Genomic DNA, 12,545 nt, shown 5'->3' with positions numbered 1-12,545 from the left:
GAGGCTTTAACTCCTCTCTGCACGACCGCAAAAACCTGCTGCTGCCTTTGTGAGATTAAGCCTGTTGAAGCAGATTTCACATAAACCAAATGAGGCGAAAGACAGGAGGCTTCAGTCACGTCACACCCGGTTGTTGTGAAAGGGATGCGGAGCCGCTGACATTTCAGTGCTTTCAGAGGAGATAAAATAGTGTTTCATATAGAGAATGTGAGAATCTGCACACGAAGGTGATGGGCTGTGCTGTTAAACCATACCGGCGTTTTTTTCCATGTTTAGACCAAGTCTCCTTAAAGAGATAGCTTAGATCTTTTGAAGTAAAGTTGTATGAGGTATTTATCTGTAGTCAGTGTATTACATACAGTAGATGGCGGTCGACACACTTCAGTTTCAGAGCTTTCATTCTATGCTCGATTGCACCTGACCCGACCTGCCGGGTTCAGACGAAAGAGAAGAAGGGGAAGTGGTGGGAGGAAACACTCCTGCCCTTAGCTTCTAATACATGTTTAAATATTGAAAAATACTTATCTTATAATATATATAGTATAGGCATGTTTTTACAGTCCAAATTTGAGTTTTTAATCTCTACTATCTCTTCTCTTCTAATCCCTACACAGTTTCTGTCCAAAGTTCAACCCAAGCCCGACCCACGGCAGCAGTTTTGGGCTGAGTAAGATTAAAATCTGTAAAAATAGGCGTTTAGTATATAACATTTTATCAATTACAAAATAAATATTTTTCAAATATTAAAACATGTATTACAAGCTAAGCACTGGCGTGTTTCCTCGCCCCACTTCTCCTTCTTCTCTTCTTCCTCTTTGACTGTCGTCTCATGCATGACAGGTTCAGCAAAGCAAAAAATGAATAAATAAATAAATAAATGTTAATTTGGCAAGAACTACACCTTATTCAAGCAAGAGGGAATAGTGAGAAATTACAGCTGGCCCGGCCCGAACCCGATGGATTGGGTTGGCCCAATTGGGTTTGGGCAGAGAATCAAAGCTCTAACTGTTTGTTATACACTGACTTCGGTTTTCATTCACTGTCGTACAAATCAGATGGATTATCCACTAAGTCTTTAAGTTTTTTCATACTGTGTTTTTCATACCAAATGTGCAAAAAAATGCAAAATATTGGTGTAAATCCTGTACAATTCAGCAGAGAAGGGAGACAAATCATCAAGCTTTCACTGTCATTACCTTTGTCAGCAACAGACAAAGTGCTGTTGAAGTACTGCTCCTCCAGAGTCCACGAGGCGTCGTTCATTTTGCTGGAGATCCCACATGATCCCTGACAGTTCACCTTGATGGCTGTGGAGAGAGGAGAGAGAAGACCGTCAATCCTGCATCTGAAAACAAATGATGAAAACATGCTTACTGGTATTTTTACAGCAGGGATTTGTTTGAAACGTTTAACCTTCAACAATCATTCAATTCATTTACTGAAATGAACAGATCTTGATCCAAACGGCACAAATAACGTTTAAGGGTAAAAATAACCTATACTACGAAGAAATATTCAAAAACTGTTCAGTGATCAAGAGTAAGTAAGCAATATATTGTGTTTGTACCACCAGACAAATGTTTTTGTTTATCAGTCTGTGAAGTAAAACTGTGGAACAGTTTGAAAGTGGAGCTAAAACAATGTCCAAACATAAAAGAGTTTAAAATAATGAATAAAAACATGATTTTTACATGGTACAGGGATGAAGAGGGTTTTAAAGTCACCAGGTGTTTACAGTGGTTACTGTTTATTTATTTAGTTAGTTGATATTTATTTTTTCCTAGTTTATCTTCCCCTTTTTTTCTGTAAATAATAATGAAAAATCGTAGATGTTTTGAAGATGTGGGTGTATGCATATATGTTTAGTTAATTAGAGTATAAGTTTAAATCATTAAGGAAGCTGGTTGATTAAAACTGACTTCTTGAGAGGGGGTGGGTTTAAATAAGTTTGTACTTCCTTTCACTCCTTTTCCAATATGTAACCAACGATTTCTTTTGCTTTATGTCTTTCATTGTCTGTAAATACGACTTTTTTGTCTGTTTGTTTGTATAATCATTTCTCTATTTTCTTTTTTACATGTTTGAAAAATCAAATCAAAAATCATTTTCCTTAGCAATCCTGGAAACACTTCACTGACAATCATTATGGATTTTATTTGAAAAGAGAAAAAGTTGTCTCCATTTGGGCACAAAAGAACAAAACAAACAACAAAAAAAAGAAATAGACCACCAGTACTATATGCGCTGATTAGCATGAGAACGGCTCGAAAAGCAGGATGCCTAACTGAATGATTACGGGCCTCTGCTGCTGGTCAAGCTGTAGTGGTTATTAATCACAACAGGCAGTGAATGGTGTTTCTGTCAACAGATGGAGGGGAGGAGGAGTAACTTTATTAGGGAGCTGTTGTTAAACCAGTGAGCTCACTGGTTTCAATCAAAGCACATGCAGAGTCATGCTGCACCTGCATTTTACTGACCTGACGATGCTGATGATGATGCAACAGATAAAATTGTTTTATCAAGATTACTGATAAAACAGGAGAATGCACGAACGAATAGTAGAGGCCTTAAAGGGACACATCCAAAATCTAAATCGGCCTGCAAAATGCTAAAAATGATCTGGAAAAATAATAAAATTAAAACATATACAACATGATATTTGTTTTTTGTTGCACTTCCAGCCAAGGGAATTAACGTTAAATAAATACATTTAGAGCTTTGTTTATATAACACAACAGAAATGGTGAATTTAAGCAATATGATCTCTGCAGCTGCACAGGAAGTGACGTCGTCTTCTCTCACACACAATTCAAAGATCAGCATGATATCATTTTTTACTCTACATACAATTACGACAATTTAGGGAGCCAGCACGTGACTGAGGGAAATGCACACATTTCACTAAATGATTAAACCGCTGAGCTTTTCACCAAAATTGCTAACTTCAGTTGACAGCACGAGTATTGATGACAGAACCTAATTTCCTTGGAACTGTAAGGTGCCATTAGCAACTTTTGGCTTATTTATACTTGATGCTCACGATACTGTCATTTTATACACTGCATGTGATGTTTTTGGCAATAAATCTAGCGAGAACTTGGGTCATTTTGTCATAGACTTATAAATTCAAACTACTTTTTGTAACCAGTGTAGTCGCCCCCTGCTGGTCCTTAGAAAGAATGCAGGTTTAAGGCACCTTTGCACTGGCTTCACTTCAGACCTCGATATAAACGTTTGTCTATGACAGACATCAAAAGCCCCAAAACAAGGAAAGAAACTGAAGTGAGCAGCAGGAACAGCTCTGCAGGTCTGCTCTGTGAACTCTTTCTCTCTCTCTGTATTCCCTCCCTCTCTCTACCCCTCTTGTCTTTCTGTTGATCTGTCGGTGAGGAAATGAAATCTCTCTGATAATGCACACACACACGCACACACACACAAACCAAAACTGTGGCAGAAGCCAGAGGATTAAACAGAAAGATGGCCCAGCCTCTGTATTAGCTCCGTATTGTGATAAGCAGACAGTCAGACAGATCGAGCTAAGTATCGTTCTAAATGTTTTGTGACCTCAGTGTGACATCTGAATGTCTCTCCTTCATTTTTTCCTCTCATGATTACAGACTGTATTTTTTTGTTTTTACCATGTTCACCATCTCAGTTTAGCATGCTAGCTTGCAAACATTTCGTAATTAGCACAAGTACACTAGATTGATGGGAAGGTAATACATTTTGCAAGTATCTGGAAATAAAAATAAATAATAAATAAAAAACAAGCCTGAAGGTGGTGAAAAATGAAAACTTATGGATAATCGAGTCCTTCAAATTCATCCTGAGGGGGACATGGAAGCACCTAATGTAATGGCGATTTCAGTCTGATACAAGCAAAGATATTAGTGATATAGTTACAGAATAAGCATAAAACAAAATGTCTACCTGTTGTCATCATTTTGCCAAAACCTGTGACATTTTTCAATTCTCAGCATGAAAAATGTGCGTATGATACAAACATGTGCAGGCAAAAAAAAAAAAACCCAAACTAAACACAGACTATTATGTACAAAATATCATGTCTCAGAATGTGTCTGACCAAACACAGGCTCACACCCACACAGGATTCTGTGTTGGCATCACACACACACACACACACACACACACACACACACACACACACACACACACACACACACACACACACACACACACACACACACACACACACACACACACACACACACACACACAAAATGGCAGATGGCTGGGCTCTACACACCGGCACGACTGTTGGCACAGTTTGGGATAAGAAGGAGGAACCTCGGCTGCCACTAAAAACAAAACCGAAATCTGCAAAGCGCTGCCCTTCAGCCATGCAGACTATTGTCCATTTATTTGGTCATTAACTAAACTCTGCAATCTGCTCCTCCAGCCACCTGCCTCATTCATGAAGGAGAATAAAACCTTTAAACTCCACATTAACACACCATGAAAGCTTACCGGAGTCATCACACCTCATAAGAGTAACAGCATAAGTGTGAAGTCGACAAATATGACAGAAAAAGAGAGCCATTACCGTAACAGGATATTGTTTACAGCTGTCTGTTGTGGAAAAGTGAAGAGCTCAGCCCATGAAAGGTCAGCACAGGGGTAATCTGTTAATATCCCCGGCAGCAGCAGCAGCAGCAGCAGGAAGAGAGGCTGCAGCACAGCTGAATAGTGAATAGTTGTGTCACAGGAGATGGGCTGCGCTGGCAGAGAGACTGGCTGTCTGCGGCGGAATAATGGGCCGACCTCTCCACAGACACACGGAGCCAGATGGAGCAGGAGTAGCGATGATGTGTTTGATGAGACACACATCCAGACATGACATCGGGTTTCACCACGGACACCATGAGGGCAATAAGTCCATGATATAACTAATAGAACAGCACTAACTGCATCCAGAATGACACTTCATTGGCAGAATAAATGCTAATCTAGACGGCTAATGAATTAGGACTCACACCGGTGATGTTGAGGTTATGTAGGGAGCTATGCCACCAAGAACATCACGTTGCATGACAACATTCATTAAGCAGGTTTCCAATATAGATGTAACTTAAGTGTAATTGTTGAAATGTCAATAAAACACAACTGCGAGATCACTGTGCAGCTGCAGCAGTAGCCGTCATTATTTCCAGTCGAAGGAGACAAAGGCGTGTTATGCTAGTGATAATGGAAAGTCAGACTCATCCTTTTTAAACTTTGTGACAGGTATCGGGTGTTTTTAAGTCAAAAGGCTCTTTTTTCAAGTGAAGTTTTGAGTCAAAGTCAAAGTCAATACGTAGGCTTTTTTGGACTTTGTCGAGTCTACAGTCATTGAATTTGTGACTTGATTTAAGCCCATCTCATGTGACTGAAGTCCACACTTCTGCCCAGCACCCTGCTTTACTTATTCCTTATTTTGAGGCCTTTCTGGCAGAGAAGAAGTTCAGAGTGAGTGAACAGCATCAAAGTATGGGTGGTGTATCTACATTACATTACACCAAAGCAGATGTCATTGTTTAATCAATAAAAAAAATCAGTTTCTCTTATTGCATTTTCTCATGGGTAAATGGTAATCTTTTCTACCTCAGCCAAGCATAAAAGCCACTGTGATGTGCTCTTTCTGTATTAATTCTTTTAAAAATCACATTCGCTTATATATGCTTATTGTGCAAATTAAGGAGATTGTTCCAGCTGCTCTGGCACTGATAGATGGCCAGGGCATGCTCAAATGCATAAAAATGACAAAACCTTGAAATACTGAAAAACAATATGAGTAAGCTATGACAGCATTTGGTAATAAAGTTTTGGGCAAAGTGTGGACAATGTGCCGGTGCCCAAACTGCACCACTAAAATCAGTTTCCAAGTAAATTTTTGGCGAGAAATGAAGTTCCAGATTCATGCGTAATTTGTGATATTCAGTGCCCATTTCTAAAAAGCAGAAAACTTCAGAAGTTCAAAAACAGAAATACTGAAGTGCAAACTAAATTCACAAGATCTTTGTAAAGCCGACAGTTTCTAACTCGTCCACACACCAGCAGCTACGGATCACACCTTGTTACTGCCAGCAAAAAAAAATCCCTGCCAGGAGCCGTCTCTCCACAGAATAAACCTCAGCCTGAGGCAGACTGACACTCAGTAGTAAGAGGGAAGCCAGCAGCGGAGCGTGCTCTGACTCAGCAGCTGCCTGGATTTGTTGCCAACACACTGGAGTCTGTCCAGGCCCTCTCCACAGTTCAGTGAGAGCGTCTGTAGGCGGAGATGATCATGGTACTACTACTCATTAGATTTTATGAACTAGACCGTGTAGGCAGACAGATCGAAGAGAGAAGATGTATTCAGACCTGATTGTGTTTTATTGTATCAAAGGGTTTTGTGAGGTGGGTTGGAACAGGGTGTTGATGGGTCATGGGGGATGTGGGCGGGAGTCGAAGGTGTGGTTCTGATGGGTATGTGGATAACTCGAGAAGGTGAGAGTACCTGTTTTGAGCTGTTGTGCATCTGTGAAGTATATCCTGTTTTTAGTGCACTTGGCTGGCCGAACGTCCCAGAAGGGAAGACCGAGTCAAACAAAGATGAGAAACAGACTCGACTGTTGCTGACACAATACTTGACTTTTCGTACTGAGTCCGACACCAAAATGCTGTAAGAAATATCAACTTTACCCCCCTCCATTTAACAAAATTTACAAATGTTAAATGTTGTCTTAACACATGCAGCCAAAACAAAACTTAATGTAATGCCTACTATGTACAAGTCTCAGAACAAAATAATATGTTGCTCATCTATCTCAAGACAGGTATGTAGGAGAAGGACGAGCAGGACAGGACCTGTGGACAAACTCCTGCACACTGTCCAAAACAAAAACAAAAGGTTAAAGTCTGACACCCTCTCACGTTTAAAGATAATGGGAGTTTTTTTTGTCTCTGGCTTTAAAATTCTGCAAAAAAATGATACCAAACTCCCTTTAAGAATTATAGAATATTAACAGTTTTTTTACATGGCCACAAACACACATAACTCTAAAAACACATAATAAAAAGCTTCATATGTCAATAGCATTCTTGTCTTTTCGGCATCAATATAATCTACAAAGAAACTGTGTTTGTGCACAAACTTTACATTTTGGATTTTGTTGTCTCAGCTCACTGCTAGCCTCCTTCGGTTAGCTGCGGTATTTTAGTGGGAGGAAACTAGGCTTGTTTGAGATTTTGACGTCTCAGAAAATATTACTGTATCAGAATATCACGGTTTTACAGAATTATTATAAATATCAGTTACAATTACCCTAAATGAATGAAAACAGAAGGGTTTTTTTGGTTGAACAAACATTTTATTACCATATTTGAAACTTGCAACTGTTTTCTTTTTTAAAGCAAGTATGTCTAAAAACAAATGATTATTTTTTATGACACTATTTTGTTGAAGTCATTGATGCCACTCCAGCTTTTCTCTTCCACCTCTCCCTGTGTAGGAATTTTGTCCTTCGGGGCATTCTTTCTTGAAATTATGTGCCAGTTACGCAATACTGATGTTTGCTCTGTCATTGGATTTTCAAAAGAAAGAGCTGATTTATTTTACGATTAAGTTTCTCCACAGAAAATTATGTTTGCACACAGTCAAGCGCAACTAAACACTGATGGAGAAAAATGACATTGGCAACAACTTTTCCAGGAAAAACAGCCAGACTTGTGTCTGTGGGATAGAACCATTAAGTCAGAGCTTGCTGCCTGTTACATCAGTACATGGGAAAAATGAGTCAGCCTGGGAGTTAATGGGGAAGCACGCAGAGAGGCTGGGCTGATAATGCCAGTTCCTTATTCACACCGATGACATTGAGTCCAGTTTCAGCTGACGGCCAGAAGCACAAAGGAGCCTCAGTGAGTTTAAGGTCTGAACTTTATAAGAACAAAGCAGAAGGAGGAAACCCCCGACCTCTCAGACACAACACACCAGAGGAGGCCTGTGTCTTACATCCACTCAGATTTCACCCTGAAGTGGGTCAGGAGTGTGGATGAGAATAGAGGAGGCTGTTTGAATCACTTGAATTGATCAACATTCCTCACATGCGCTAAAAGGCTCCTCGGACGTCATATATTCATTCCAGCATAATGAGGCACGGAAACTCGCAGAGAGTGTCTGTGTGATAAGACTCGACTGTTAAATGAAGCGTCTCCCTAAATGTTTCGCAAAACCTGCAGATGATGCAGCAGTTCAAAATGGAGTAAGATGTAATTTGGTGGAATAACACAAGGATGGTTTCCATTAACCCTCAAATCGTGCAAACTGAAATTGCATAAAATGCACCTAAAAGTCAATTTCCAATAACTTCCATTTATTGCATAAAAGATTTTACGCTAGCATGAGGTGGTATTTCAGGCAATTTGAAAAAAGCCATATTTCCCTCGGGCATGATGCAGCAGGCGCTACAAGAGGGGATACTGCATTGCATAAATCGTCAAAAGTTGAGCAGATCATCCGGACATTTTGAACACACAATTCCTCTGTGAAATCTTAGACTATCACCTCCCTGAAATCCCTAATACGGGGTCACTCCCATGAATAAGGGGCTCGCTTTTGCATTATTGCTCGCGTAACACATCTACGTCGCCTTCGATTTGAAATAATGACAGCTGTGTAGTGGCTGCAATGAAAAAAGGCTGCTGATGTTTTGAACATCGCCATGCTTCTTGTGAGAGGCGTCACATAACATCACTCACTAAAACAATAGTCTTTTATCAACATTTCAAAAATATTGCTAAAGTTTTGCACAAATGGAAATCCGCCGAGTGTTTACCTTGTGATTGTACAGGCATGGCGGACCAAAAAAAAAAACCCAACTAACTAACTCCTAAGTAACCACGAGCGACGCAGCGCTGGTGTTTTTATCAGACACCGTGTTTCTATTTACGCCTGTTGCTTGTTTTCAAACCGCCACTATGGATGAGAACCTGCTAATTCATGAAGTTGAAATGAAGAATTATCTAGAAAATATTTTTTTATTTCACTACAACAAATGAAATAAGGTGGCAGCTAGCTGGAGGGAGGTTGACAGGAAGGTGAAAGTTTCTGGTAAATGTTTGCTAAAAACAAACATGCGGTATGTCTCATTTACATGAGACTTCTCACAGTGGCAGTAATGAAATATATTAAGGTTAATTTTAAACAAAACAAAAATGTGTCTACATTTGTCATGCCCTCCTGGTGCAGCGTTGATGGAAAGACCGCTCTGTGTTGCATTATTCATGGAGAGATTGCTACAGAATGATAGTGCACACAATGATGAACTGCAATTTTGTTCAGTCGAGTCTCTGCAAGACTCTTTTTGCAAGGTCAGAGCTCAGACAGAAAAGATGTTTTCTGGGGGAGTTTTGAGATAATTGTTTTTTCTTGTAGCTCTAACAAAAGCTGGGAGGGACAGAGAACAAAATGCACCGTAATCCACTGAATATTTCTTCAACCTTTTTAGGTAACATTTTATGTCTCTTCAAGAAACTCAGAGGTCACAGGCTTCACTCTGCACCACAGGACAGCCGAGTAATCCGATGCTACACTTACTACCTTCATTAATCTTTAAAGCGCTGCAAACAATTAGTCCTTCTCTTTTTTCCAACATCTCCCTCCCTGGTCGGCTTTCTAGTGCTTCTCAGTGAGACGTGTCAAACACAGCCACCTGATCTTATGATCTATTACCCTGACTGTAAGGGAATCCCCTGCAGCAGAACAGAGCCGGGGCTGTTCGTTCAGACATGTCCTGAGTTACCTCTCTGTCAGATCAGGAGCGGGCAGAAAACGCAGCACTTAGAGCAGCTTTAGTGAAAGGGAGATAAAATTAATTCACGGCTTAATGCCCTCTATTAGAGCCTTTCAACCATACAGTCTCAGGAACTCACACAGAAATGAAATTCAGGAACTAAACTCGGACTTTAAATATTCATTTAATGCATTTGAGTTTCCGTCACATGTCAAGAAGAGCGAAGATTAGGCAATTCAGATCTTATGACAACAGTTTGAGACAGATTTTTGCAAGATATGAGGACATAAAGTTATAGTGTTCTTTGTAATATATTGGGACGTGCCTAAAACTCCAATTCCTCACATGGTTTCTTGAGACTAGCTCCAAAAACTGTACAGGTTTTTTATATAATTCACAGGCTTAAATGTTATTAAGACTTGAAGTTATGCACAGCTAAAGGTGAGGCCACTTTGAGTGACAGGTGGGTACCGATGCTACCAGGGAGACAACATTCATTAGCTTATGTAACCAAGGTGTAACCCCAGACTCACCGAGAACAGCAGTATACTCACTACAGCTGTAGCTATTTCAGTGTTTTTTTTAGTTCATGGAAGTTAACCCTTTGAAACCTGGAGCGACATCCCTTTTCTTGTGCTGCTTTTATACACTTTGCACAATTTAAACTCTGAACCTGAGCAAATTGGTGTGAACTCTTTGGGGGAAAAAGGCAACTTGGTAAGAAATGTTCCATTGCAAGAACTGAGAATATTTATTAAATTATTTTTTAAAAAGTTAGGGGAAAATAGAGAAAAAAAATTTATGTACCAGAAAGATTATAATTTTTAATTACTTTTTTAATTTGTATTTCTTTATTTTGTATTATTATTATTATTATTATTATTATTATTATTATGTTTATTTATTCATTTATAAACACATTTTCAGGTACTTTTCTTGTACTTTTTACTAATTTCTTGCTATATTTTTGGGTCGTCTTCTTTTGTTGCTCATTTCCTTCCTCCTATGCGTTCAAATAAAATCAAGACAATTTGTTTTGTTTTTTAGTTTTTTTCCATAGCAGGTTCACTGAATGGTTGAATGATTATGAAAATGATGTGAATCATATGCTATGGCCTTCAGTCACCACCATCATCAAATCACCAAATAAAGGAATATCTTTTGGAAAAATTGTGCTCATCCCTCAGGAGAGTTTAATAAACTTGAAAAAAGTATGACGTTGGCCACGTCAAACCATTTCTCTCCACACTGCTTGAAGAGTAATCTGTCTCCATTCTATCACAGACCAGCCCACGACGAGCTTTGCACACTTCGGTCAGATCACTTCACGATGTTTGTGTTTCCATGTGTTTGAGTTAAGGCGCGCGCACATCTGCATGTACGCGACACACAAATCCCCGAGTATGTTTGCATGCATGTGTAAGAGGCTTATCCATGCAGAAGTTACATCATAAAACAACCAGCAGACATGTAATCTGCACTCTGCACACTCGCTCCCACGTTACCCATCACGCCACGACATTTCCACATTTGACTGCATTAGCCTTAAATCCAGACATCGTGATCGGAGGAGACACACACTGCCTCTGTACTAAGACACACACATTTAGCAGCTGGATTTTGGTCTGGTTTTTATTATACTGCATGCAGCAAAAATGGAATTGATCATATCATTTCTCTGGATATTTCCTCTATTTCGCTGTCTTGATGTTTGCTTGAGGCTTGCTTGAAAATTAAGATGAACGTTGCCTCTCAGCCAGTTTAGGAGCACTTTTGATGGTATCTATGTCAGCAGAAACCTACATTTAAGCATTGATTTCTCCCTTTAGGGCAACTAGTGATGTCCTCAGTTGACCTGATCTCATCGTTCTGGCATCAGACAACACAAAGCAGTTTGTTTCAGGACTTCAGTTTTATGATCAAGATGTTGAGTTCAAGATGAAAACTGACTAAGGAAAATAAAAAGCCACAACTGGGTGTATTCATAAGAGATAAGACCACCATATCTGAGTGTTATGAATCATTATTATTTTTAATATTTCTTTATTATTTTACTTTGTGCTGTTATCCTTTCATTCGCCTCTTATTTACAGTTTAAGTATTTTACTTTTTATAATTACTACTGTTATTTTATTTATTTATTTGGGGTTTTTTTTGTTTGTTTTTTTAGTTTTCCATTTTTACGTTTTATCCTGCTGCTGGTGTTTCCTCACTAATGGTAGTGTTTTCTCAGTAAATGTGAATTATGTTTAAGATTTTTAATATTTTTTTTTTAATAATAATAATTTCATATGCTAATATGGATGCGTGTGTGTGTGTGTGTGTGTGTGTGTGTGTGCGCATGCGCACATGCTGAAAAGTGCTATACAAATAAAGTCTGACTGATTGATAGACCAGAGTTTAGTGAGAGTCAAACACCTGTTTTCATCCACATTCATTGTATTTTTAAATGTGCTTTTATATGGATCATTAAAATAGCTAAATATACTGCTAAAACTGAACTTACTGTCTTTTCTATTCAGCTGCATAGATGCAGTAGAGAGAACTATACTCTGGTCCAAACTACAGTCATCAGCTTTGACTGTTCGATTAGTCATTTCAGTATCAGCTGACGCCCATCAGAGACCTTTGGACCTCTGCTCACTCTCTCTCAACGAAACCGTCTCAGTTAAATTGCAACAGATTTAAAAAGGGTGTGTCTGAAATGCTGAATTTTTTTTTTATTATTTACAACATCAATATCCGATTCATCAGTACAAATCAAACATTTTGGGC

General features: G+C 39.1%; 1 protein-coding gene across 1 annotated transcript in view; it reads right to left on the bottom strand.

The window, feature by feature from the left end:
• The window catches only part of arrdc1b (arrestin domain containing 1b), a 44,357-nt gene that overhangs the window by 19,280 nt on the left and 12,532 nt on the right, over positions 1-12,545 (bottom strand). Inside the window, exon 2 of the mRNA XM_042508700.1 lies at positions 1,197-1,307. Within this exon, the coding sequence (XP_042364634.1) occupies positions 1,197-1,307 (111 nt within the window). The remainder of the gene's footprint in view (positions 1-1,196; positions 1,308-12,545) is intronic.

Source organism: Plectropomus leopardus, chromosome 20 (genome assembly GCF_008729295.1).
Source record: "Plectropomus leopardus isolate mb chromosome 20, YSFRI_Pleo_2.0, whole genome shotgun sequence".
Taxonomy (NCBI): Eukaryota; Metazoa; Chordata; class Actinopteri; order Perciformes; family Serranidae; genus Plectropomus; species Plectropomus leopardus.
Note: the sequence above shows the minus strand (reverse complement) of the source record. Positions and strands in the feature narration are given on the sequence as shown.